Source organism: Eschrichtius robustus, chromosome 18 (assembly GCF_028021215.1).
Source record: "Eschrichtius robustus isolate mEscRob2 chromosome 18, mEscRob2.pri, whole genome shotgun sequence".
Classification (NCBI taxonomy): Eukaryota; Metazoa; Chordata; class Mammalia; order Artiodactyla; family Eschrichtiidae; genus Eschrichtius; species Eschrichtius robustus.
Genome location: NC_090841.1, coordinates 13,105,879 through 13,133,470, shown reverse-complemented (window position 1 = coordinate 13,133,470; position 27,592 = coordinate 13,105,879). Strand labels below are relative to the sequence as shown.

The following is a 27,592-nucleotide window of genomic DNA, read 5'->3' as shown; positions in this document are numbered from 1 at the left end:
CGGCCTGGCGTCTGTTCTGGCGCTTCTCTTAGTAATAGCAACAGCAGTTATCACAAAGAATTCCACCATGTAGGGGCATGATGACTATAACATAAGTAGGTAAAAACCCAAGAGGCAGAAATACATTACAAATGGCATTATAACACATATTTGTCTTGCCATTAAAAGTTAAAGTCTTCCAGAACTTTTCCACATATGACTTAATTCATCAATAAATGTGATTTAGAAAACATTTAAAATATTTTTGCCCCCGGTTTTAGAGATGTTATACATGAAATCTAAATTGACTCTTTTTTTTTAAATTGGTGTTTCCACTTTATCTTTTAAATATGGATAATATCTTCCACATTGCTCAGACTTCACTTAGCCAGTTTCTGCTGACTCCGTTGATTTTACGGTTTTGTAAGAGAAGCCAAGTGCAGAGCCCTGATCCAGCATCCTCTGCGAGGCCGCCTCAGGTGAGTTCTGCCTCGGGTGTCCAACAGGGTGGCCTGACCCACTGAGAAGAAGCCAGCCCCAGGTTCTCCAAGAAGTCTGGGTGAAATTCTGCACCTTGCATGCATTTCTGTCAGCATCAACTCTGGCATTCACGATGAAAAGCATCATGAACAGGAAATCAGGGCTGAAGGAGAAGGAGAACTGGGTCTAATCGGTGGAAAAGAACAAAATGGGCGTTTCTTTCCTGAGGCACCTACTTCATGCGACACTTCCCAAGGGAAAACTCCCCGAGGGCCGCAGCATTGAAGGATTCCTACATTTTCTTCAGGAGGAAAGGTTTGAAAAAGTGGACCTTTGCGAGGAAATACTGCAGACTTCCAAGTTGGTGAAAGAACTTCCAGCGTCGCTTGGATACTCCGGGTAGGAGGAACTGGAGGAGATGATATTTTTGAGCCTCTGGAGGGCAATGATTAAAAGTAGAAGCAGGAAGGCTAACAGGCTGAGGAATATGGACACATAGATATAGACATTTGACAGGTGGCCTGAGGACGGGTCCACCGATGTGGACAGGGATGTGGGAAATAGCTCGAGGAAAGTTCCATTCTCCATACTCCCCGAGAATACAGATGAAGAGTCAGGTTCAGACATCTTTATGGAAGGTCAAAGAATGCACAGTATATGAAAAGTCAGTTTCACACAGGGGTCAACAGGGACAGAATCAGCATTCTTTTTGTCATGCTAGCATCAGCAAACATTGAGGGTGGTTAAATCAGTACAACAAAACTCGGTTTCCAAGCAAAGGCAGCAGGGTATCAGGTGTCCATCACTGCAAAAACAAAGACAAAAAACCCAAAACAGCTGAGTGCATTATTCAGAAAAAATTACTTTTGAATCTCACTTCCAGTTTTCACTTCAGCAAAGCCTTAATTATAAAATCCACCGGGGAGGGAAAAGAATGAAATAATTTCCCCAGGAACAAGTAATGTTTCTGTCTTTATATTACAAATGATGATATAAAAATGCACTTTTATTTGATCTCCACAGTACCCTAGGTGCCAGGTTTCTCCAAGGAACTAAAAATGAAATAAAAAGGAAAATATATTTCTGATACGTTCCATCTGCTGAGATTTCAACAGATGCTCCAAGTGCATGCTCTGAGAATAGGACCCCAAAAGTTAGCTCCAAACCTTCCTCCTCCAGAAAATGAATTCCCTGCACTCTCCAGCCCACTAGCATAATTCCAGACCAGTATTTCCTTCTAGTACGCTTTGGAGAATCACTGCACATGTAAGTTTGCTTTTCATAATTTGCTAATTTGTTTATAAAAATATATCTTCTTGAGCTTGGGGGCCATTTCTACATATTTCTTTTCTTTTCGGTCTACCTCTGTACTTTGTTCTGCATATTTTAGGCATTCAGTAAAAAACCTTTAGATTAACTTAGAAGAATAAAGGTTGGATTTCCTCTGAATGGTAGAAAGAGTACTAGCTTTGCTGTCAGGAGACTTAAGTTTGAGGCCTGAATTCTCCTTTATCTTTGGGAAGTTGGGCAAATTGCCTACATTTTCTGAGCTTCACTATTCTCATCTGTAAAATGGTATATAGTACCTGCCCCATTCCCTCACTGTGTTACGCAGGGATCAAGATAATAGACAGGGAAGCACTTTGTAAATTGTTAAGATTGGGCCAAAATGAGTTTACTGTGTGTGTGGGTTGTGTGTGTGTGTGTGTGTTTGTGTGCGTGTGTGTGGTGTGTGGTGTGTGTGTGTGTGTGTGTGTGAATGGGTGCAGAGAAAGAAATGCTCTTGGCCATGTTCCCCCTCCTTACAGGGTCCCTGTGAGGAACACTGGAAACAAAGTGGACTGAATCAGGCAGGTAGCCCTGGGGCAGAGCATGATTCTGCAGGCTCCAGGCGTGGGTGCGGGTGCCATGTGTCTCTGACACCCTCGCGTCCATGACTGGGGAAGTCATAGCCAGCTTTTGCCTAGTTTGTGCGGGGGTGAGGGAAGCAGCCTGAGGAAGAATGATCCCTCCCAATGGATGACTGTCTTTCCTCAAATCCAGAAAAGATGCTCTTCCTAGCTCTTTATGGCATTAGATCATTTTGTTGTAAATTTCCAATTTCCTTGCATCGGATGTAGGGAAACGCTAATGTGAAAATATCCACTGTGCCCTGGCTTTCCCTTTCCCTAACCTCTGCCCTGCATTTTACCTTGAAAACTTGCCTTTCCCTTCCGTTCCCCAAATCTAATTAAGTGGCTGATTCCTTGAGGGGCTGACAGTGGCCGCTGTGGCTGTGGCTGAGTGGCACTTATGATCCCTGGGAAGGAGGGGACCCTTCTGAGAGGGCTGCCCTGTTGGCAGTCAAGCAGGCTAATCATCTTAGTGACTCCTCAGAGGAGGCCACGGGGCAGTTTTAGTACTTCCTAAAATAATTTGACTCCTACTCCTCATTAAACTTTACCTGGTGATTTTAAATTCCACTAGGCTGCTACAGGCTCCTAACAATCCTTAAAAAGAGAGAGAGAGAGAATCACAGGGGGACTGCACATGCGTTACAGTGAGCTGGCAATACCTTGTCTTATACAGCACGTAAATGCTCTAGCCACTCATCTTTAGGGAAAACAGCAGCATCTCAGAGACAGCGTGATGTATAGGCAAGAAAACTAGGAAAGACTCTCATGGGCTGAATCAAAAGAAATCTTCAAGATGTTTTGGTAAGACCTCCTAAGTCTAGCTGAGGAAACTGAGAACAAAGAAGCTGATCGATTTGACAAAAGAAATGTGTCTAATTAGAAGATAAGCCAGGACTTTCAGCTCTGCCCATCCTCACCCTTTATACCATCCGGTCTCAATTTTCCTATCGTTTGGTAGTAATGATTTTACATCGTCTTTTTCTGGAATGGGCAAGAAGGTGGGGGCTGTGCATTTTATGTTGTTCCTCACACAAACTAGTTTGTAAGGGAGGTAGAGCAGGAATTATTATTCCCATTTTGCAGATGAGGAAACTGATCAGCAAAGAAATTGTGATTTACTCAGGGTTCACAGCTAGTCAGTGACAGAGGAGTGACAAGAACCCATGCCTGAACAGCGTTCTTAGTTTCCTCAAATGTGGTAGGAAGAGAAAATGACGAGACTCAAGTAATTAGTTCCCAGCTGCCACTTATTTTGAACAAGCTCACAGTTCAGTCTTGATATTTCAGTTTTCCCATTTGTCCAATGATACCTTTCCTACCTCTCCACGAGATCCTAAGTTAGGATGTGATACCGTGTCCAAAATCATACTTCGAAAATGATAAAAGGCCATCCAAGTAAAGGGCCGGTAGACAGTTATTTCTCAATGCCTAGAAAGACTAGAGGAACTTCCAGGTCTCTGCTAGTCCGATAATTCTGACACGTGCAGGTCATCGATTCAGCTGGAATTGGCTGATTTTTCTAGAAGCACCTTCACGAAACAGAACTGTATCATTTTCTGGAGGTGAGGTTGGAGGCACAGATAATGTCACTGGCAATTCAACGGCAGGGCTCACAACTGGCTGCCAGACCACTTGCTAAAACAAAGGTATCTCTTTACAGTGTAAATATTCCAAGAGTACTTTTCACATCCTGAAGATCACCTTCTTTCAGACAAAAGCCCACTGTGAGCCTCAAGTGTCTATGGAATAGTTTATAGCAAATGAGGTTAAGATTTGGGGAAAGCATCTGATCTTCCAAGTGACATTGGAAGATGGTAGAAATGAACAGATGAAACCTTGTGTCCTTATTTGACATTTCACAATTAAGTATCTTCTCTAAACATCCTACCCCCAATACTTTAGATTTAATATTACTTCCAGAATACTTCTTAATTTAAAATGACAGATATACGAATTTCGTTTCACTCTTCTACTCTGAAACAACAGAGCATATGCAGTGTTAGAAATCATTTTAATTTGATGACATTAGTTCTCATTTTCTTATGGATGTTTTAAAAATTGATAAATCTTCTTTCTCTCTGGTGAATGTTTTGACAGTCTATGTATAATGCTGAGGACGATCCAAATTGTATGTGTTTGTAAGGGAGGTAGAGCAGGAATTATTATGGGACAGTGTGAATGAGGCCCAAGACGGTACTGTGGAAACAAAATCAAACAAGTGTGTTTCAAGATGCTGCTTTTTGGGCTGTTTCTCCCAAACAGATTGGGTCCAAAGGAAAGAAGAAAGCGACTTCATCTTAAATGCATAGCCTTGACCTATCTAGGGGCAGTGACAGTAGCCTCTCATTTCAGGTGGCACCTAAAGCCATGTGGGGATTGTGATGCTTTTTTTCTGAGCCATTCTCAGAAAGTGATTTTTGAGAAAGGAAAATGAGACAGTGAGATCACAATATTATAAATGAAGATCTGTGGAGATGTTTAAGTTCATGGTCAGCCAGCTTTCCCTTTGTCTCTTGGAATAAAGAACTGTGCTGAAGAGAAGTCTACAAAAGGCAGTCACCTCCTGAAGTGAGCAAGGACTGACTGTAATCTCACCATGAGCCCAGCGGGGTGGGGAGATGGAGGGACCGCACGGATAAGTCAGACCTTGGCAGGGGGGTGGGTCTCTGCTTCCATGTCACTCAGCGCCCGGCCACTGTGACTCCTCTGAAAGAATGGAAGCTTTCCTTCCCATGGGGTGATTAGGGCTGTAAAGTTTTGGAGGAACAAAGCATACTCTCTGGTGTGTACCTTGCTGCTTGGTAAAAGGAAGAAGAGCTGACCAGGCCCTCAACTCTGAGTTCTCTCACCTAAGCATCGCCAGACCCCTGGCCGCCAGCCTGCGGGCAGAGCCTCTGCCAGGGCCTTGACTTCTACAATGCAACGTGTATAAAACTCTGCCTATAGTCAACCTCAAATCTGTCACAGCAATCTCTTGAGTTTCTGACCTTTATTTAAATACATTTCTATGTGAATAACAACTCTCTGAAAGGTTTCTTTTGTTGTGGAAAACTGGGACAAGCTGCTTTGTTCCCTTGCAGACATTATTCAAAGAGTCCCCTAGATGTTATGATGTCAAATCAACATTTCATCCTTATCAAGCCCTGCTGTGTCATTCTCCAAAAGGTGCTCTCCCAAACCATTAGCAACGATTTGATAAAGTATTAACGTGATACGGTAAAGGCTTTTTCTGGTCTACAAATGTAAAATTTAATAGTATAATGTAATGAATAGTTTTAGATGATACACTGGGTTTCTTTCTCTGTAGAATACAGAAACTACCATCTCCAGAATGTAGAAGGGAAATTGTCACATCTGAGCACAGCTGTTTTTAGTTCTACTTAGAAAACAGCATGTTTATACAAGACCTTGTTAAATGGTAAATGTTTTATACAAGACCGTGAGCTTTCCTTTACAATTTGCATGATTATCTTTTCCCTTAACACTTTCTCTTTGCCAAGTGGCCTTTTAGGTTGTGCTAGGTGAGAGAAGACTGGTGCTGACAATGCAGACTAGCCACTCACTCTTCTCTAAATGTAAACCTTGACTTGCAGTCAATGGCAGCACTTACCCCAGGCTTGCAATAAGGAAAATAGAGTTTATTATCTTACTACTAAGCTTATTCAGAGCTGATTAAGTCCATCCATGTATTCGCCTATTTGAGAACTGCTCCTACTTAATCAGTACAATGCTTTGAGAGAAGAATTTTGTGTGAAAATGAGTAGAATCTCACTGTGATTCCCTGTTATCAGTGCAATAAAAAACAAAAGCAAGTAAAGAAAAAAGACTGAGTCTATCTGCTATCTCATAGAGTTCGAGAACCATCTCATGAAAAGAAGTGTGGAGAGATGAAGATTCTGAATAAGCCCTGGAATTCATGGTCTAGACTGGACAATGGCAGCCAAAAAAATTAAAAAGAACAGTCCTTTATCTGGGGTTCAAAAGAATGATCAGAAAATGTAATCAGAACTTTTTTATGGCACTTTGGTGAAAATTAAAGAAATGTCAGAGTAACAGCTTGGTATCTGTAATTTACGTTAAAAGTCAATCTCTAGGGTAGGTCCTTAGGTGGCTTTGGATTCAGTCCAATCTCTTATTATCTCTCTTTACCTCGGTGATGACTTTTATCTCTCTGGATTAGCCTCGGGCTCAGCAAAATAATTAAATTATACTATATTCAGAATACTTTTCTGTTAGACTAATTATTTTGCCCTAATTTTTAAAAGTTAGTTATCCACATAAGGTATAATCCACAAACATTCAGAATATACATTTCTTGACATGCAAAACAGTGTAGATTGAGTAAAGCTACAAAAAAAAAACACACACACACACACACAAGAAAGTATTTCAGAAGGGAATTAGAATGTAACTGTTTTGACCATCTATCTTTATATAGCCTAAAAAGTAATTATATTGATAGATATGACTTCCCTTGCATTTATATAGTAGTATTTTCCTGGGGAAATCAAACTATTATTCTTAATAAATTTTTGCTGTATCTAAATTTCTTGTGAAGATTTTATGTCCAAATCACTGCCTTAGTAAGAATAACTATTTTAAAATGATACTCCCTTAGAAAAAGAGTTTAAGTGGATAATTTTCTGGATAAAAAGGTCAAATATAAAACCAGTTCTAGGCATAGTATTTTTCATGATTCTTTTATTATGTCTAGAAAAGACCAAGGAGGGCTGTGTCCTGCGCTCTGGGGAAACTGGACCCATCTTGGGTAACACACTTAGTCTAAATCAAAATGAGAAAAGTGGCAACTTAAAGGATGAAGGAAGCATGAACTGGTTAAGAAGTAGCAAAACAATGAAAGTCATTTTTAGGGAGCAGGAGAAAAGGCTATTGGCTAAAACACTTGATTTAGAGAAAAAAACAAACAGCCAAAGAAATAATGACATGAAGATCATAGGCAAGGTTGAAATGAATCAGTGTGAAGAAAGATGGTTAAGAAGAAAGATCAACCTTTCAAGATGTTACAGCATTTTTAATGAGGACTTTTGGGTTCAGTTCGCTCCCTCCACTCAGCTCGGATCATTTCTAATATTTTAGAAGAGTAGTAAGAAAAAATACTTTTTATTCTTGGAGCAGCTAGAATTGGTTAAATTATAGCATTAGTATACACAAAAGCTTGCTTATTTTTAATTATACTAGACATGTTTTTGAAATTCTCATTCAACCATGCTCTGGTTGGAGAATGGCCTTTCCTCCTTTTCCGTTGTCTTTCATTCTGTCTCCATAGTTAAAATAATTTGTATCAAATATAGTTTTTGTCCAATCAGGAAATGCTCTTAACAGTCTCCTTACAGAGTATGATAGGTGGGAAGATTTTGTTCTCGTAAACTTAGTTTTGCGATTGTCATAACTCTTTTTTTGAAACCTTTATAGGTAGACCACAAGGTATCCCCAGTCTACTCTCTCACGCTCCAGAGGCCTTTGGGTGCCTCTAAAGCTGCTCTAAGGAAACAGGGAAGAGCTTGGAAATATGTGTTTTCTATAAGCATTTGATGAAGTCCACCCTAAATTTAAGCAGACTCCTCAGAAGTGGGCAGCCATGGGCCACTGGTGCCACACAGTATAAGAAGAAAGTAAGAGAGCTTGTATGACTCCCGACAAATGCCACTCCTTCTTTTCTTGTTTCTGCTGTTACCTCCCTCTTTAAATACATATTCCTCTGTTTCTGGCTAATTGTCACCACTGATCCCTCTTTCTCTGAATTCCTCACTCCATCTCCCTTCATCTCCCATTGGCATCCAGGTTAACGTGTTCAGTGAAAACCTTTCTGTTTGTGTATGTTTCTGTAAATGTCTATTGTTTTGTGTACGTTCTCTTGTAAATATTCATTTGTCTTGTAAATTTTCAACATAAGAATGGATCTGTAGTAAATGTTTCATTCACTCCATAACTTAAGCCCCAAACTTAATTTCCACTTAAAATATCTTGAGAATTGAGGCATATGGAAGAGAGGAACATAAATTATCTAATATGTCCACTTCTCTAATTTTGCACTTAAGAATATGCCAAAAATTAATAACCGTTCTCTATCTATAAAATAACATGTACAGGTACAATTTGGAAAAAACAAGTGATGACATAGGTTGTCTAAAAAGAACTTCAGTGTTAGCAAACTAATGAAACAGGCCACTATTTATATTTCTCTATTGACAACTATAATCATGTATTTGTTTAAACTAAGATGTGTTGTAGCCTATTCCTTAGAAATGGATTGGAATATGACAAGTACGTATAAGTGTTTTAAGTCTTGCATTTCCCAGCGGGGACTCAAGCTCATGGAGTCATCTACATGATGACATTTTTAACCAAGGCATAGTGTTTACTTGAAATAATGAACCATCGTCCCTCATAATACAACTACAAATAGAACCTTAGTTGATTACATAGTGTGTACATTGCCCATCCCTTCTGGATATTAGCCCAGTGCTTAGCATAATTCGTACATATGAATTTTGCTAAATAAGTTCTCTCATTCTTCCATGGCTGGCAGTCAACATATGATGATGCTTTCCACGGTGAAATGGATATTTAAAAAGAATAATGCTTAGTAATTGGCAGCTTAGGCAGGCTAAGTTCTGGTTACATACAGTTTTGGCCACATTACATTATTTAGTAGTCAGCTGAATAATCAGAGAAGAAAAAGTAGGATGCAGATTTCAAGATTTATCCTCTAATGTGATGAAAGATCCTTGGACCAATTAAAAGAAAAAACAACATTGTTATAAAGGACATTATTAGGATAACAGGGGAAATCTGGACATAGACTGTACATTGTATAATTGCATTATATCAATATTAAATTTCCTAAGTGTGATATAGGAGAATGTTCTTGTTATTAGGAAGTACATGTTCAAAGTATGTAATTATAAAGTGTCACAGTTTCAGCAGCTAACCCTCAAATGGTTCAGCCAAAATAAAAAAATAAGTACACATACAGAAAGAAAGAAAGGATGATAAAGCAAATGTGTTAAAATGTTAACAACTGACTAGTCTAGGTAAAGGATGTATAGGTGTCCATTGTTATTATTCTTGCAACTTTTCAGTAGGATTGGAGTTTTTCAACATACGACTTGGGGAAAAATGATTTATCCCCGAGGATATTAAGAAATATGCTTAGTATAATATGCAGTAAGTCAGCCAAAATGTTAGAAGCTTCTAAAGAAATACACTGATTAAGCTTGATTCTTCAGTGGGCATTGGAGAAGTTCAAATATTTGCTGCTACCATCTTGCCCACTAATCCACAGGTTCAGGAGGTGAAGCATCAGAGAATGAGTTAGAGGAAGTTTAATATGCCCAAGGGAACTGGATCCATGGTGGTGGGAGATGCTGCCTGAAGACCAGGAATGGTGACTGGCCAGCCAGCCTTGCTCATGACTTCACTCTGCCACCATCCACTGGTCTGAATCTCAATCTGGGTCTCCAGGATCATGGGATCCAGTTATGTTCATCTTACATCATCAGTCATCTTCAGATGAGGTCAAGGATATCTTTCTTGCAGTTTAAATACCCAGTCAAAGGGAGGGGCTTTGGAGCCATCTTGAGTCAAGAGAGAGTAGTTTTCTTTCTTTTTAAAAAATTGAGATATAATTGACATATAACATTGTATTAGTTTGGGGTGTACAACATAATGACTTGATATTTGTATACTGCAAGACGATCACCACAATAAGTCAACATCTGCCACCATCCATAGTTACATTTTTTTCCTTGCGATGAGCACTTTTAAGATCTACTGTCTTAGCAACTTCAAATATACAATGCAGTATTATTAACTATAGTCACCATACTGTATGCTATATCCCCATGACTTATTTATTTTATAACTGGAAATTTGTACCTTTTGACCACCTTCACCCATTTCACACACACCCTACCCCCTCCAATCTGTTCTATCTATGAGCTTGTTTTTTTGTTTTTGGTTTCTTTAGATTCCACGTATAAGTGAGATCGTGTGGTATTTGTCTTTCTTGGTTTGACTTATTTCACTTAGCAAAATGCCCTCAAGGTTCGAGAGAGAGTTGTCTTCTAATGAGGACTAATGTGTGGGTGGACTCTGGGGAAGCTCACTGAGATCCGCCAATAGCCAGTGAGCTCCAGGTTCCACACAGGGCCCGAGCAGCAAATAAACACAGTACAAGTGGGAGACTTGACTTAGGCAGTAAGCACCAAACAGTCTTCAAACACCAAGTTCAGCAGATTAAAGAAGTCACACTCCTTACAATTCTTAAACTATCAACCACCTCTCTGACTGCCCTGGTTTGGGTGAATCCTCTAGTGTGGCAAGAGGCTAAACCCAACCACATCAACTCTCTTACAGTCCAGGGTCCAGTATCTTTTGAAATAGGAGCCAATAAACAATTTTAAGAATGAATCTAGTTGTCGCAAAATGCAGCTGCAAATGAAAAGAAAATATGGAGCATTGATGTTAACAGTGCTTTTCATCAGTCATCAGCAATCATATGACTGAGGCTCTAGGTAGGTACCCTAAATTGATGAGTACCAGATGAGTCAGATTTTAGGCAGAGGTTATATAAAACACCAACCCTATAAGGAGACAAAGTGCTCTCTCATGGCTCTGAAATTACTCTTCTACCAGGACTTCCAGGTTCACCAGGGAAGGCAGAAGACAGAAAAGAGGACATTGTGTCCTTCATCAGGAAAGCAAGTTCCCATGTGGGACTTTCCACGGTCCTGCTAATCCTTTGTGTGAACAGAGCAGCAGAGCTTGCCTTAATATTCTCTCATGCATCCTCTCTCTCTCTCTCTCCCTCTCTCTCAGGCAGCACAATGAACTCAAAAGTCTGGCTAACAAAGAGAATGTCTACATGTTCCTTGTAACATGGAACAAAATGACATGGCAGGCTATCAAGTGTGGGAGGAAATCAAGTCCCCGGCAGCCTGTTGTCATATGAGATAACAAACAACTCAAGACCAGAATCTGTCAAAGACAATATGGATGCAGTAAACAAGTGTAGGCTCAGATTCTCCCAGAATGTATTTCAGCTTAAAAATGCAAGGAGGTCAAATTGGAGAATAATAAGTAATTATTTGTAGAAAACAGACTGCTACACTGATGACCTATATAAAAGAGTTACACATTCTTTTAAAAAATATAAATAAATATGGTTTTACTCATGGAAATCATGAGTATCTTATACAAGATTTAACAGACTTTGGCTTTGCCCTTTATCAGGGTTGAGCTCTTCACCTTACCCTTTAAGGTTGTGTGCCCTGTGCTTTTTATTCAATTGTAGGAATAGCCTTGGTCAGAAACACACGTTCACACATCACTCACTGCTCTTACATCTAAGTTCTCTTTTATTTCAGTCATGAGCCCTGGGATGTAGGGGGCACATCATGCCAGAAGAGTTGTGGGAAGTAGAGGGGAGGGGATGGTGGGAGCATCCCCAAATCATTGTGGAATGGGAACAGAACATGACAGGCAGGGAAAGGTGGACCCGGGATTCTTGTATAGGAGAAGGAATGTCCAGACAAACTAGTTTGGAAGAACAACAACAAAATGAATGACAGCAGCCAATATGTATTAAATAAAAGCATATACTAGTTTGTGTGTGTGTGTGTGTGTGTGTGTGTGTGTGTGCATGGTGCAGGTGTATATTCTTTAATCTTCACAGCTCTTTACTCTAGTTATTATTATACCTCACCTTTCTTTAACCAATGAGAAAACTAAGGATCAGAGAATTTAAAAGCTTGCCCAGGGTCACCCAGCCACATAGAAGCAGGACTGGCATTCAAATCTATATCCCTATGTCTCCAAATTTTATGTTCATTACATTTCTTCTCTCTGGAGAGGTTGGAGGTAAAACAGGGATAAATTTGAGACCTATGGTCCTTGGTGATGTTCGCATGTTTCTGCCATTCTTCCCTCTGTCCAGGTATGTTGTAGGGCTGCATGTTTCCACCCCCTCTGAAATTAGGGTGGCCACATGACTTGTTTTGACCAATAAAATTTGGGGAAAAGTGACATGTGTCACTTCTGGGTAGAAAATGTAAGACTCCGTGTGAGATTTGCCACATCCCTTCCCTCAGCTGCAGTAACTGTGTGAGTTCGAGCCAGCTTCTGTCAGTATTATGTTGAGTTAAGTGCCCTCTATGCCTACTTTCTGGAGGGTTTTTATCATAAATGGGTGTTGAATTTTGTCGAAAGCTTTTTCTGCATCTATTGAGATGATCATATGGTTTTTCTCCTTCAACTTGTTAATATGTTTCATCACATTGATTGATTTGCGTATATTGAAGAATCCTTGCATTCCTGGGGTAAACCCCACTTGATCATGGTGTATGATCCTTTTAATGGGCTGTTAGATTCTGTTTGCTAGTATTTTGTTGAGGATTTTTTCATCTATGTTTATCAGTGATATTGGCCTGTAGTTTTCTTTTTTGTGTGACATCTTTGTCTGGTTTTGGTATCAGGGTGATGGTGGCCTCGTAGAATGAGTTTGGGAGTGTTTCTCCCTCTGCTATATTTTGGAAGAGTTTGAGAAGGATAGGTGTTAGCTCTTCTCTAAATGTTTGATAGAATTTGCCTGTGAAGCTGTCTGGTCCTGGGCTTTTGTTTGTTGGAAGATTTTTAATCATAGTCTCAATTTCAGTGCTTGGGATTGGTCTGTTTATATTTTCTATTTCTTCCTGGTTCAGTCTCAGAAGGTTGTGCTTTTCTAAGAACTTGTCCATTTCTTCCAGGTTGTCCATTTTATTGGCATATAGTTGCTTGTAGTAATCTCTCATGATCCTTTGTATTTCAGCAGTGTCAGTTGTTACTTCTCCTTTTTCATTTCTAATTCTATTGATTTCAGTCTTCTCCCTTTTTTCCTTGATGAGTCTGGCTAATGGTTTATCAATTTTGTTTATCTTCTCAAAGAACCAGCTTTTAGTTTTATTGATCTTTGCTATTGTTTCCTTCATTACTTTTTCATTTATTTCTGATCTGATCTTTATGATTTCTTTCCTTCTGCTAACTTTGGGGTTTTTTGTTCTTCTTTCTCTAATTGCTTTAGGTGTAAGGTTAGGTTGTTAATTTGAGATGTTTCTTGTTTCTTGAGGTAAGATTGTATTGCTATAAACTTCCCTCTTAGAACTGCTTTTGCTGCATCCCATAGGTTTTGGGTTGTCGTGTTTTCATTGTCATTTGTTTCTAGGTATTTTTTGATTTCCTCTTTGATTTCTTCAGTGATCTCTTGGTTATTTAGTAATGTATTGTTTAGCCTTGATGTGTTTGTATTTTTTACAGATTTTTTCCTGTAATTGATATCTAGTCTCATAGCGTTGTGGTCGGAAAAGATACTTCATACGAATTCAATTTTCTTAAATTTACCAAGGCTTGATTTGTGACCCAAGATATACTCTATCCTGGAGAATGTTCCATGAGCACTTGAGAAGAAAGTGTATTCTGTTGTTTTTGGATGGAATGTCCTATAAATATCAATTAAGTGCATCTTGTTTAATGTGTCATTTAAAGCTTGTGTTTCCTTATTTATTTTCATTTTGGATGATCTGTCCATTGGTGAAAGTGGGGTGTTAAAGTCCCCTACTATGATTGTGTTACTGTCGATTTCCACTTTTATGGCTGTTAGCATTTGCCTTATGTATTGAGGTGCTCCTATGATGGGTGCATAAATATTTACAATTGTTCTATCTTTTTCTTGGATTGATGCCTTGATCATTATGTAGTGTCCTTCTTTGTTTCTTGTAATAGTCTTTATTTTAAAGTCTATTTTGTCTGATATGAGAATTGCTACTCCAGCTTTCTTTTGATTTCCATTTGCATGGAATATCTTTTTCCATCCCCTCACATTCAGTCTGTATGTGTCCCTAGGTCTGAAGTGGGTCTCTTGTAGACAGCATATATATGGGTCTTGTTTTTGTATCCATTCAGCCAGTCTATGTATTTTGGTTGGAGCATTTAATCCATTTACATTTAAGGTAGTTATCGATATGTATGTCCCTATTACCATTTTCTTAATTGTTTTGGGTTTGTTATTGTAGGTCTTTTCCTTCTCTTGTGTTTCCTGCCTAGAGAAGTTCCTTTAGCATTTGTTGTAAAGCTGGTTTGGTGGTGCTGAATTCTCTTAGCTTTTGCTTGTCTGTAAAGGTTTTAATTTCTCTGTTGAATCTGAATGAGATCCTTGCTGGGTAGAGTAATCTTGGTTGTAGGTTTTTCCCTTTCATCACTTTAAATATGTCCTGCCACTCCCTTCTGGCTTGCAGAGTTTCTGCTGTAAGATCAGCTGTTAAGCTTATGAGGATGCTCTTGTATGTTATTTGTTGTTTTTCTCTTGCTGCTTTTAATATTTTTTCTTTGTATTTAATTTTTGGTAGTTTGATTAATATGTGTCTTGGTGTGTTTCTCCTTGGATTTATCCTGTATGGGACTCTCTGTGCTTCCTGGATTTGATTGACTATTTCCTTTCCCATATTAGGGAAGTTTTCAACTATAATCTCCTCAAATATTTTCTCAGACCCTTTCTTTTTCTCTTCTTCTTCGGGGACCCCTATAATTCGAACATTGGTGCTTTTAATGTTGTCCCAGAGGTCTCTGAGACTGTCGTCAATTCTTTTCATTCTTTTTTCTTTATTCTGCTGTGTGGTAGTTATTTCCACTCTTTTATCTTCCAGGTCACTTATCCGTTCTTCTGCCTCAGTTATCCTGCTATTGATTCCTTCTAGCGAATTTTTAATTTCATTTATTGTGTTGTTCATCATTGTTTGTTTGCTCTTTAGTTCTTTTAGCTCCTTGTTAAACATTTCTTGTATTTTCTCCATTCTATTTCCAAGATCTTGGATCATCTTTACTATCATTACTCTGAATTCTTTTTCAGGTAGACTGCCTATTTCCTCTTCATTTGTTTGGTCTGGTGGGTTTTTAACCTTGCTCCATCATCTGCTGTGTGTTGCTCTGTCTTCTCATTTTGCTTAACTTACTGTGTTTGGGGTCTCCATTTTGCAGGCTGCAGCTTCGTATTTCCCGTTGTTTTTGGTGTCTGCCCCCAGTGGCTAAGGTTGGTTCAGTGGGTTGTGTAGGCTTCCTGGTGGAGGGGACTGGTGCCTGTGTTCTGGTGGATGAGGCTGGATCTTGTCTTTCTGGTGGGCAGGACTGGGTCTGGTGGTGTGTTTTTGAGGTGTCTGTGACCTTATTATGATTTTAGGCAGCCTCTCTGCTAATGGGTGGGGCTGTGTTCCTGTCTTGCTAGTTGTTTGGCATAGGGTGTCCAGCACTGTAGCTTGCTGGTCGTTGAGTGGAGCTGGGTCTTAGCATTGAGATGGAGATCTCTGGGAGAGCTTTCACTGTTTGATATTACGTGGAGCTGGGAGGTCTCTGGTGGACCAATGTCCTGAACTCAGCTCTCCCACGTCAATGGCTCAGGCCTGACACCCAGCCAGAGCACCAAGACCCTGTCAGCCACATGGCTCAGAAGAAAAGGGAGAAAAAAATACAGAAAGAAAAAAATAAAAAATAATAAAATAAAAGTTATCAAAATAAACAATTTTAAAAATTATTAGAAATAAAATAGTTAAAAAGTAATAAAAAAAAGAAGGAAAGAAAGAAGAGGGCAACCAAACCAAAAAACAAGTCCACCAATGATAACAAGCGCTAAAAACTATACTAAAGAAAAAAAAAGGACAGACAGAACCCTAGGACAAATGGTAAAAGCAAAGCTATACAGACAAAATCACACAAAGAAGCATACACATATATACTCACAAAAAGAAAAAAAGGAAAAATATATCTATATATAAAAAAAAAAGGAAAAGAGCAACCAAATCAATAAACAAATCTACCAGTGATAATAAACTCTAAATACTAAACTAAGATAAACATAAAACCAGAAACAAATTAGGTGCAGAAAGCAAACCCCAAGTCTACAGTTGCTCCCAAAGTCCACCGCCTCAATTTTGGGAAGATTTGTTGTCTATTCAGGTATTCCAGAGATGCAGGGTACATCAAGTTGATTGTGGAGATTTAATCCGCTGCTCCTGAGGCTGCTGGGAGAGATTTCCCTTTCTCTTCTTTGTTCACACAGCTCCTGGGTTTCAGCTTTGGATTTGGCCCTGCCTCTGCACGTAGGTCACCTGAGGGCGTCTGTTCTGTGCCCAGACAGGATGGGGTTAAAGGAGCAGCTGATTCGGGGCTCTGGCTCACTCAGGCCGGGGGGAGGGAGAGGTACGGAGTTCGGAGCAAGCCTGCAGCGGCAGGGGCTGGCATGATGTTGCACCAGCCTGAGGCGCGCCATGCATTCTCCCGGGGAAGTTGTCCCTGGATCACGGGACCCTGGCAGTGGCTGGCTGCACAGACTCCTGGAGGGGAGGTGTGGATAGTGACCTGTGCTTGCACACAGGTTTCTTGGTGGCTGCAGCTGCAGCCTTAGCGTCTCATGCCCATCTCTGGGGTCCGCGCTGATAGCTGCGGCTCGCGCCCATCTCTGGAGCTCGTTTAGGCGGTGCTCTGAATCCCCTCTCCTCGCGCACCCGAAACAATGGTCTCTTGCCTCTTAGGCAGTTCCAGACTTTTCCCGGACTCCCTCCCAGCTAGCTGTGGTGCACTAGCCCCCTTCAGGCTGTGTTTACACAGCCAACTCCAGTCCTCTTACTGGGATCTGACCTCCAAAGCCCGAGCCTCAGCTCCCAGCCCCTGCCTGCCCCGGCAGGTGAGCAGACAAGCCTCTCTGGCTGGTGAGTGCTGGTTGGCACCAATCCTCTGTGTGGGAGTCTCTCCGCTTTGCCCTCTGCACCCCTGTTGCTGCGATCTCCTCCTTGGCTCCGATGCTTCTCCCCCACCACCCCCAGTCTCCGCCAGTGAAGGGGCTTCCTAGTGTGTGGAAACCTTTCCTCCTTCACAGCTCCCTCCGTGAGGTGCAGGTCCCGTCCCTATTCTTTTGTCTCTGTTTTTTCTTTTTTCCTTTGCCCTACCCAGGTACGTGGGGAGTTTTTTGCCTTTTGGGAAGACTGAGGTCTTCTGCCAGCATTCAGTAGGTGTTCTGTAGGAGTTGTTCCACATGTAGATGTATTTCTGATGTATTTGTGGGGAGGAAGGTGATCTCCACATCTTACTCCTCCTCCATCTTGAAGGTCTCTCCAAGGATTCATCTTTCTAGCCATGATTCAGCACAGTTTCTGGTATAAAGATGCTCAATAAGTATTTGTTGGATGGTTGCAGGATTGAAAGGATAAAGAAATGAAGAAACTTGAAGCTTCTTGGAGAGGTAGTCCCTATTTGTTCTATTTTTGGTTGCACGATAATATTTATTGAATGAATGAATGAATACATGATCTTGTATTAATTCATATTGATTAGTCAAAGGGTAATTATTCAATAGTAAAGAAAAATTATGAATACTCACTAAATTTATAAATATTTTAGTTATGGCAATAAAATTAATAGTTCCAGGCTCCAGAGGAAACTCTGACCATACTTTTACCAAACGATTGTGTCTCTCAACAATATTCAACAAAGATTTTATTAAGTCAAGTGTCCACCAGGATAATTGAGGAAAGGATGGAGGAATCTGCTGTTAATACTGAAATACATTATCATGAACATAGCTGAGTGGTTGGAACGAATGTATTCTGAAGAGCACAATAAAAATCAAAAGGGAGTTTACCACAGTGAGTCAGTGAAGATGTGACTGGATGTGGAAGTAAGATGAATTGTTTTTTACTTAAAGTGTTAAGTTAAATTCTATGATAATCCCATCCTTTGAAAATTACCAAGTCCCTTATAATCACAACCTTTGTCCCTGTGCTCGTCTGTGGAGATAAAAAGGGTCAAGGACAATACGCTGATCATTGTAGGGAAGGGTATTATAATTTACTGCATTCAGCAACATCATGTACCATGGTGCTGTTAGTCACTCTATCTCAAGGATAAACACAACCTCCCCTCAAAAAACCCCCAATTTCAATAGAAAATCAGTACAGAAGGAGAAAATGTTTACATTTTTATAAATTTCTCAATTTAACTACAAAGTCCCACATTAGAGATCAATGCCACTCAGAGTAGCCACTTGGCTCCCTCAGGAATTATATGGGTTACGAGTCCTTGTGAGAAGAGGAACTTGCAAAGCACTGCTTCCTTCATCAAGAAGGTCTTACTAACAAAAAAGTCATCTAAACTAAAAAGTGTTCTTAGTACCTTACTTGATGTATATTCTGACTCAGGTTCCATCTCTCATGGTGAATGAGTAATTAACAATTCAAGGGCTGGCACTGGTGCGTGAACTGTACTTTGAGTAGCACTTCATCTAGATCATAGCCGTGGTGATGTGAGCAGGGATCAGTATTGTGCTCACTGCTGTGCTCAGCCTGAGAGTGATCAGTATCAGCAGTATCGTGCTAGGAAACTGATCCAGACCTCAGCTTCTTAGAAGAATAGTACGAGGAATGAAAACACATGGGCAGAAAAGAAGCAAATATTTTCTCTTCTCATTCATTGTGGAACTAACTCAAAACACTTTTCATGTATCTAACTCATTCCGTCTCTCCTTACGGTCACTCAATATTAACTTTCCTCTATGAAAAAACAAATCTAACAATACCAAAACAAAAACCAAACAAGAAACAACAACCACAACATTAAAGGAAAACGTTTTTCATAGAATCGAGGAGCTGGAAGTCCTTAAAAATCAAGAAACTGAGGTCTCCAAAAGTTAAGTAAATTTTGAAGGTCATTATTTGTACTCCTTAAGACAAAGGATGGCAGAAGGAGACAGCTGGAGACAGAAACCACAAACTGAGAGCCCAGGATTCCTTTTCCAACTCTAAATCCATCCATACTCATCTGAGCTGGGTGGCCAACAAGAGGAAATCAAATGAAAAACAAGTTACTCAGTTTCTTTTGTTATCCAAAGTTTAATTTATCATATCAATCCAAACATGAGCCAAGCAGGATCGAATGGATAAATATAAGACCAAAATTGCTAGGGATGATAAAGTGATAAGAGGACAGAATGCAGGATCTTGGAAACTAATTCAGCTGAACCAGGCCAATTTTGTTGACAAGGAGTCCTTGAAGGTCTGAGAAGCATCAGTCAGTATTCCACTGTCAATCTTAAAGGCATAGTTCCCATAATTTAGCACTCGACTATGAAAATCAAGGTCAACAAACTCACGAAGGACTTTCTCATGAGTAATTGTTAGAATAATCAATTGGTTGCCAAGGCACGTGAAAAGCACAAAGGAGGGGATTGGTAAATATTTTATTTTTTGACCTGGATTCCATTTATATGAGTGTGTTCAAGTTGAACACATAAATCATAAATTACGTACTTATGACTTGTGTGTTTTCTCTATGAATGTTAAACAGCAATAAAAGTTGTTTTTTAAGTGCAAAAAATATGTTGGGCATATAGAAGACACTCTGGGTCACAGTGGGGAATATCTACTACTTGTTGGATGAATTATTGAGTGCTTCCTTTTTTACCCAAAAATATATGGCATATAGGCTAATAATATAAATAATGAATTCTGATAATTTACCCTATGGGAAAAAAATCAGACAAATTTAAGATGCACATGCACAAAGATGTACGCTGTAGCTAAACATTGGAGCTACCAAGATGACCGTGAGTCAAGGATTCGTTAAATGAATGATGGAAGAGTCATACAAATGGAGGATTCTGGTGTAATCAAAAGGATTATATGTTCTAGCATGGAAAGATGTATGGCAGAGTCAAAAAGTAAGCTTCAGACTCGTGCATAGTATGATTCTGTTTTTGTAAAAAAAAAAAAAAACTACTAGCACGGCCACTGCTACTACACATGCGTCCACAATTTTAGAGGCGTGCAAAACCAAACCAAACCAGACTAAACTAAACTAAAGGAAAGAAGAGGTTATGCACCAAGCTGTTAACATATGATTTGTTAGCGGGTGATATTATGGGTATGTTCATATTCTGTTTTGTGTATGTCTGTATTTGAATGTTGGTACAAAGAATATGAATTGAATTTTAATCAGAAAAACAATATGGGTATTTTCATGAAGAAATAGAAATAAAATTTAATTATAGCTTATGCAGTGAAAACATAACTGATTTTTGAACCCAGAACTCTTTCTCTTCCTCCTCTTCCTTCTTTTTTTGTAATGTATACACTTAACACAAGCCTTTGAAATGATTCATATGTACCTTTTATTTCAAAGTTTAAGACTCTCAGGCTGAGGCCAGTAAGTCAACCTGCCCAATAGGACTTGACTGCACTTTCTGTTACAGTTGCATTTTACAGCATGTTCTGAATGTTCTATTTAAGAAATGAGAAGATAAGTCCCTCTGCTATAATCCTGGTCATAGGAAAATTGAAAGCGAGTAAGAACCAAACCAGCTTAATTGGCAACAGTTGACAGATAGCCAGGCACTGTTGATCAGTACTAGACTACCGTGACAAATGAATCAGGAAGGCTGCTGTCTTGGCTACCTCTGGGCAGGGAATCTATATGTTAAATGTTCCCTGAATTAATTACTTTAGTATTCTAACTATGGTTAAGTCATCTTCCTGTCTTTCTGAGTCTGAAACAGGTTCTTACAGCCACCTATGCTTTTGTTTCCCATCAAAAATTGTATTCAGGTCTGTTACCTTCTTAAGTCACGCTTTATAACATCTGTTATAGGCTAACAATTTCCAGACCTGTTCACTGTTGCCTGTAACAGCATCAGCATCAACGTTCAAGCCCATAATACAAATCATAAGTCTGGACCGACTGATCTCCCATCTTAATACAACTTAATAAATAATAATTTAAAAGTTAGGAACTCAGGAAACATTAATGACAGTCTATCCTGTTCCTGATATGAATTCAGAGGATTGAAATATTGACATTGTTCTGGTTGGATTGTGCCATGTCGTGTTTAGAGATACTGTTAAATTGTATATGGCTACTTGACTACTCAGAATCTCCATTTTTTTGTGGTTTTTGTTGCCAAAACTTAGTGTAGACTAAATAATAACTATTTCCTGGTAATGCAAGTGCGAGCACGGATTCTATTCATAAGGAACTCTTGAAGAAGGCGTTCTGTGTCACGCGACTGAGCATCTCAGAGCACTCTCTCCCACAGAGACATCTGCCACAAATCAGAATCATAGGTGACGAGGCCCTAGAATGTGGCTCAGTAGCCTGCTACCCTGGACCTGCAAAGTCCAGTGGACGCACAGATGGACTTTCCAGTTCTGCGTCGAAGGCTAGTCCACATGTGGGTATCATGGACTACTGAATCTAAGCCTCTGGCTTGATTTCTGTAGGTACATCTGTTAGCTAAAAGGAATCCTGCCAACTCAGGCACTTAATTTGAGCTTCCTCTCTGTTGGGTTCCCTAATTCCATTAACTAACTTGAAGGCTTTATTGTTTTTTTAGTTGTCAATATGAACAATAATGAAATAGTCTATAAAAGTTAAGTCTGTGATGCTTTGTATTAATGTAGTAATGTAAGTATACAATATGTTCCGTATATATCTATTTGAAGAAAATTCTTCTGCCACACTACTTTTTGGCTTCTAGTTTCATTTAACAAATGTTTACTGAATGGTTCATGGGTGTCAGGAGCCAGGCAAGTGGGACCTACACCAGTGCCTGATGTCAAAGGCTTTTCATAATTTTCCAGGTTCTTAAATTACTATTTAAAAAACCCAAATGAGCAAAATACAAAAATTCAGCCATAATTTTACTTTTTGCTTTTCCCTAATAACTAAGTAAATCTTAAAAAAATATTTAAATATAAAACAGTTAAATATAAATTCTACAGACTTTACAAGCACAGGGAGAAGAGTAAGCCCAGAGAAGAAATATTATCAAATGGGCTGAGACTTGATCTAGAGTAGAGGCCAAATCAGAGAATTTTGCCTGTGATGGCTTAATCTTTCATTCTTAGAAAAAATGTATGACTCCAAGTTTACTTAATGATTAGTGTGATTAATCATTCTCACCAATCAGCTCTGTCATCCTTCATCTGCCCTCATTAAAAAATAAAAATAAAAAAGAAACTCAGGAAGCCTGCAAATAAACCTTCTGATAGATTTGAAGCCACACACCGGCGTACCGTTATTTATCTCTTTACATCACAGACATCCAGTAAAATCTGTTGAATTGAACTAACCAACAGCAGGGAGAACAGAATGGATCTTACCTTACGTGAGGCTTCTTTAATGAGAACCGTAAATGTGCGTGTGGTGAGCTCTTCAAGCACTTTGCCTTATGTAGAGGAATCAAAAATAGTAAAAAAAAAAAAAAAAAAAAAAAAAATAAGCCAAATAAATAATAAACTTCTAACACAAACACAAAAATGGAATACCCCACCCATTTTCTGGAACTCATTATTCCCAGAATACTTCTGAGGTTGGCAAATGGTTCCCCATTCCCCACAATGCCCAGCATTTGAAGGTGACTGGGACGTGCTCTGTGGGGTGGTGTCAATGCGAGACAGTCTCACTAACACACGCTTCAAGAGCCCATTCACGTTACCTATGAGCTACGTGCTGATTATAAAGGGTGTAAGTGGCGGGGGGTGAGAGTGGGGCAAAATGCCTTTATACTTAGCAAAATAAAGCAGTTTAGTCACAAAATATATTTAAGCATGTCTAGGAGCTAGATCACGAATAAGCTAAAACACAGGCTAAATACTGCTTTTTTTTCCTTTTTTTTAAGGATGCGTTGGGCTGCAAGACTGCATTATGAGGTAAACCTTTGAAGAAGAGTATTGCTTATCTTGACTCTTCTCCCGTTGATAGGCAATTGTCTGACAATAAATCTGAAAAATCTAAAGTGAAAAGCACCTGAGAAGAAAGATCTTGGGGCATGGTCCCTCGGGTCGGCCTGGGACTGCCCAGGAGGTAATCGCTGCCTATTTCCCGCCCTTTGCACCTGGAGTTTGGACTGAACCAAATGCAATGGCTTTGAGACGTCATGTAGCCATCGGATCCCATTATCCTCCGCAAAGAACCACCCAAGTGCTTAATACTTCAGCAGAGAATTTTCCGAAGGAAATTTAACGGGCAGAGGAAACGAAGGACAATAGGAAACGGACCCTGTCTCTGGAGTCTGACACCACCCGGGACCAACGGGGCCCCAGGCGTCTGGCGGTGGAAAGCGAGCAGGTGCAGCCCGCTAACCTGGTCTGGTACTCAACAGGATGTTTCTGTGAATGAAGGGGTCCTTCTACTCCCCGCAGGACGGCACATCACACACCTCCCTCCTCAATTAGAACTCAAACAATCTGCCCATGATCCATGAACCTCGGCAGGGAAACGCAGGATTCCAGCGTCTCATCAGATCAGGGAAAAGGGAAAGGTAGCTGGTGCGTCTTCCTACAACCAAGAGCTCGGGAAACCACGGCTGGGGAACGCCAGGATGTTCTGCGCCAGGTAGAACTTAACCGGATTTGGAGCCGCCGGAGACAGGTGAAAAGACTCACGCGAGCAAGGTAAGGTACAAAGCGGCTGTCAGTGTGTGCGCAGCGAGTCCCCAGGAAGGGACGGATGACCCCAGAAATCCAGGTAGGCGCCACACACAAGCGTGACCGCACACACCACAAAGGCAGGAATAATCAGAATGCACCTAGAGACACGCTCCGCAAAGTGCAGAACTATCTGCACTTGCACAGGGAAATCAATCAACCTCTGCAGCGGCAGACGCGAGGGCAGACCTCCCCGGCTCCCTGCGTCCGGGACAGAAGCGGGTCATCCCGGGACCAAGGACATTGCGTCCTACTGTAGCCCCATGAAGTCACCCCGAGAACAGGGAGAGCCGGGCAGCGGAGGCTGCTAGCCGGCAGTAAGGACGTAGCCGGCACGAAGGGGACAGATTCGGGGGTGTCCAGAGCAAGGAGCCAAACCGCTGAGAGCCGGGGAGAGTTTGCGAGGCGGCTCAGGAGGGAGCGGAGCCTCCGCGACCCGAGGCCGCCCCAGGGGGGGGAGACAGGGCGCCCGTGGCAGAGGGCGAGCCCCCTTCCGGGGCGTCCCTGGCGCCCACTCCCCTGCGACTGCTCACGGGCGGCGTCGGGAGCCCCTCACTGACCTGCCGATAGGGACGCGCTGATCTGCTCCGCCGGCTCCTGCGCTCGGGGTGGGACCGGGCTGCGCCGACCTCCTCGCGGGCGCCCGGGTCCCGCCGATCCGCGCCCGCGAAGACGTCCGCGGGAATGTGGGGCTCACTGGGGCGGCGGGCGCAGCCGAAGTCTTCCTTCCGCCCCCAGCCGCACAGCCAATGACGGCGAGCGGGACCCACTCCCCGCCGCCCCCCAGCCGCCGCTCGGGCGGGCGCTTGGGGCTAGGACTGGAGCCCCGCTCGGGCGAGGGAGGAGCTTGCGCCGGCGTTGGAAAATCCTGGAGGAGGAGGAGGCGTTTGCGCAGGGAGCCCCATCTGGGGAGGCAGGTGTGGTGCCCCCAACTTTTGTGCGCGCGTGTGTACTGAGGGAGCGAACGCAGTTTCCTTGGAGACTCAAGGACCTCTGTCTAAAGGCAAAAGCATCTACTCCCTGCCAAGTTTCTTCTCTTATCATTTATGAGTCCGCGCAGCACCCCGTCCAAACCACGAGTCCAGGTGCATCACCGCAAGCCCAGCTGTGAGCTGTCTGGGGCCCTCGCCCGGTCCTGTGGGCCGCGCCTCAGATGTCTCTCCTTTGGCGTTTCTCTTCTTTCCCCTCTGAATCCTCTGCCTGATCATCAGATGAGCTGAGTAGGATTGCAGTTCCTCTCACTGCCAGGGAGACAGGCAATCATAAAACTCTCTGTTGGGTCACTGGCTTAGAGAGAGTCATACATCTTAAAAGAACTCTGGAAAGGGAGCCTTTAACTGATATGACTAACTCCGGTTACTAGTCAGCCCTGTGACCTTCACCCAGCGATTCTGAAAACCAGGAATCCAGCGATTCTGGATTCCTGTTTTTCAACCGGAAAGTGAGAGGCTTGGATTATTTGATATCTGAGGTCTCTTGCGCTTTGACAGTCAACAGTCCAGGTGGCTCTGTGGCCTGCGAAGGGCTGAGCCCTGGGAGGTGTTGGTGTGGCCACCTTCTCCTCCAGTCCCTGCCTGTCCCTGCCTGCCTGTCCTGCTGCATTCACCCTGACGTCATCCCCCTGTGGCCAGGAAAGCAAATCGTACAAATCAGTATTAGAAAATGCTGCTCAAGTCTCAGGGACCATATAAATTTGCACAAATACTGCCACCTACCAGTGCCCAGCTCCTGGGATCATGGTAGCTGTGCCCATGTTCGGTGGTTCTCCAGGTAGAGATGGATGGGGGTGGCGGGCTTAACTCTGAGGCCCCTTTGGTAAGTGAGCAAAGGCTCTATCTCTCCCCTTTCCTTCTCCAGGAGAATTGTCTGTGTGTCAACCTTTTCTATATGAATCTTTCTATATAGGATCTAAAATGCAGGATGCTGGAATGAGCTGCATTGTCCAAAGGGCAGATTCTGAGACCCGCTTCTCTCCCAGCACACTTGTATTTGTACCCTAAACTTTACCCGTTCACATGCCACTTTCATGAATTTTATTATATCCATCTACCACCTGCTCTATTGGGTACTTAGATTTTTACTTAGACTCATCATAAGCAGTAATTTCCATGAAATCATTGCTTTGCTATATACCAATTGCATTTCAATACGAAGTAAGTAATAAATAAATAATCTCTAAGGGTTTTCTTGGTATGTCCTGAACTTGGTTTCTTAGAGCTGCTGTAACAAATTGCCACAAGCGATTTCAAAATTGATAGGGAGGCAAAGCTTCCCGTGTCTTTATTTTTTTAAATTTCATGTACAAATGATCTAAAAAATTTTAATTGTCAAATTTGCTTCCATAGAAAGTCTTCAAAAGTAGGTCAGGCACCACTCAAGGTCCTGGGAGTTTGCAGGCACAGTTTAGAGACATAGTTCCAAGCTTCTAGCAAGCATGGTCATCCCATCTTTCCCCCAACCCTTTTCTGTCTTATTCAGAGAGAGATGGATTGGTGAAACAAAAAAGTGTGGAATTTGGAATCAGATGGAGAGTCATTAAATTCTGATGCTGTCATTTATTATCTCTGTGACTTAAGCCAATCACTTAACTTCTCTAAGCCTCATTTTCCTTATCTATAAAATGGAAATAAGTGTCCACATTATTAGGTTGTTGTGAGAGTTAAACACACACACCACACACACACACCATTCCTAGCAATTGTCTTGCATATAATAAGTGCTTAAAAATATTAGCTCCATCTTTTCTTCCTTGTTGCCATGAAAGCAGCATTCAGAATTACTTTGTCTGTTCTCTAATTTCCTTCTAGGTTATCAGGAAACTTACATTCTGTTTCTAATACTCCCTGGACTAACTCTCTGCTTCCTTTCCTTGATTCCTTCATCTCTGCCCCCCTTTTAATGATTCCTTCCCAAACTCCATCCTCTCTCTCATGCCTCCATGTCTCTTTTTTCAAGCAGTTCCCACTTTCCATCTGCCACAATTTCAGAGATCTATGCCCTGTGAAGGAACTGATAACTCGGAGGAGAGCGTGGGTCATAAAAATTCTTACTTCTTTTGCCTTTTCATGATGTTTCGATAGTCCTTCTTGTTTATTTGCTTGTTTAAATCATGGTCTTCCCAAAAGCATGGAGAAATTTGTGTTATCTAATGCTATGGAAAAATTCCTGGACCACAGTCTTATTAAATTCGTCAGACATTTTTGGAGCATCTGCTATATGCCAGGCAGTGCCCCGGGCACTAGGGAGATAAAAATAAAGAAGACAGAGTCTCTGCCCTAAAATGCTTACAGACCAACCAGGCAGACAGACCTATAAACACCTACTTTGAATATAAGTGTGCCTTGTGAGGCTTCAAACAGTGCACATGAAAGAATTCCCCGTGCTCTTTTGGTCATGAGATTGTCTTGCACTGGCCAGTCAAAAGGCCCTCCTTGCCCACAGCCCCCTGCTGAGTGAAGAGCGCTGTCTGCTCCCCTAAGCAGAGCTCACTTACTCTGCTTCGTGTGATGGGTGTCCACATTTTTTTCTTAGGTGCCCATCATCTAGCCACTGTTTGAGACTCGGTGAGAGGCAGAGCCCGTCTCCCACTGATGAAGCCTGAAAGGCCGTATACTCCTTCCTGCTCTCCCATCACCACCCAACCCCCATGCAGCTGGGGTGAGAGTATGTGACCTAGACTTGGCCAATCAAATATACCTTCCTTAGACCTGGAATTGGGAC

General features: G+C 41.4%; 3 protein-coding genes across 3 annotated transcripts in view; 2 read left to right on the top strand and 1 right to left on the bottom strand.

Moving 5' to 3' along the window:
* Positions 1-485: 485 nt before the first annotated feature.
* SERTM1 (serine rich and transmembrane domain containing 1) lies at positions 486-24,561 on the bottom strand. The gene is made up of 3 exons (XM_068526733.1): positions 24,433-24,561; positions 22,547-22,611; positions 486-1,264 (listed from the first exon to the last, which is right to left on the bottom strand). Exon 3 carries the CDS (start codon positions 1,084-1,086, stop codon positions 763-765), a length of 324 nt encoding a protein of 107 aa, XP_068382834.1. The 5' UTR covers positions 1,087-1,264; positions 22,547-22,611; positions 24,433-24,561; the 3' UTR covers positions 486-762.
* Positions 23,820-27,592, top strand: part of SPART (spartin) — a 276,389-nt gene continuing 272,616 nt past the window's right edge. Inside the window, exon 1 of the mRNA XM_068526732.1 lies at positions 23,820-23,839. The gene's annotated coding sequence lies outside the window, so the exon portion shown is untranslated. The remainder of the gene's footprint in view (positions 23,840-27,592) is intronic.
* The window catches only part of LOC137751827 (TIP41-like protein), a 28,224-nt gene continuing 26,240 nt past the window's right edge, over positions 25,609-27,592 (top strand). The window contains 1 exon segment of the mRNA XM_068526507.1: positions 25,609-25,642. Within this exon segment, the coding sequence (XP_068382608.1) occupies positions 25,609-25,642 (34 nt within the window).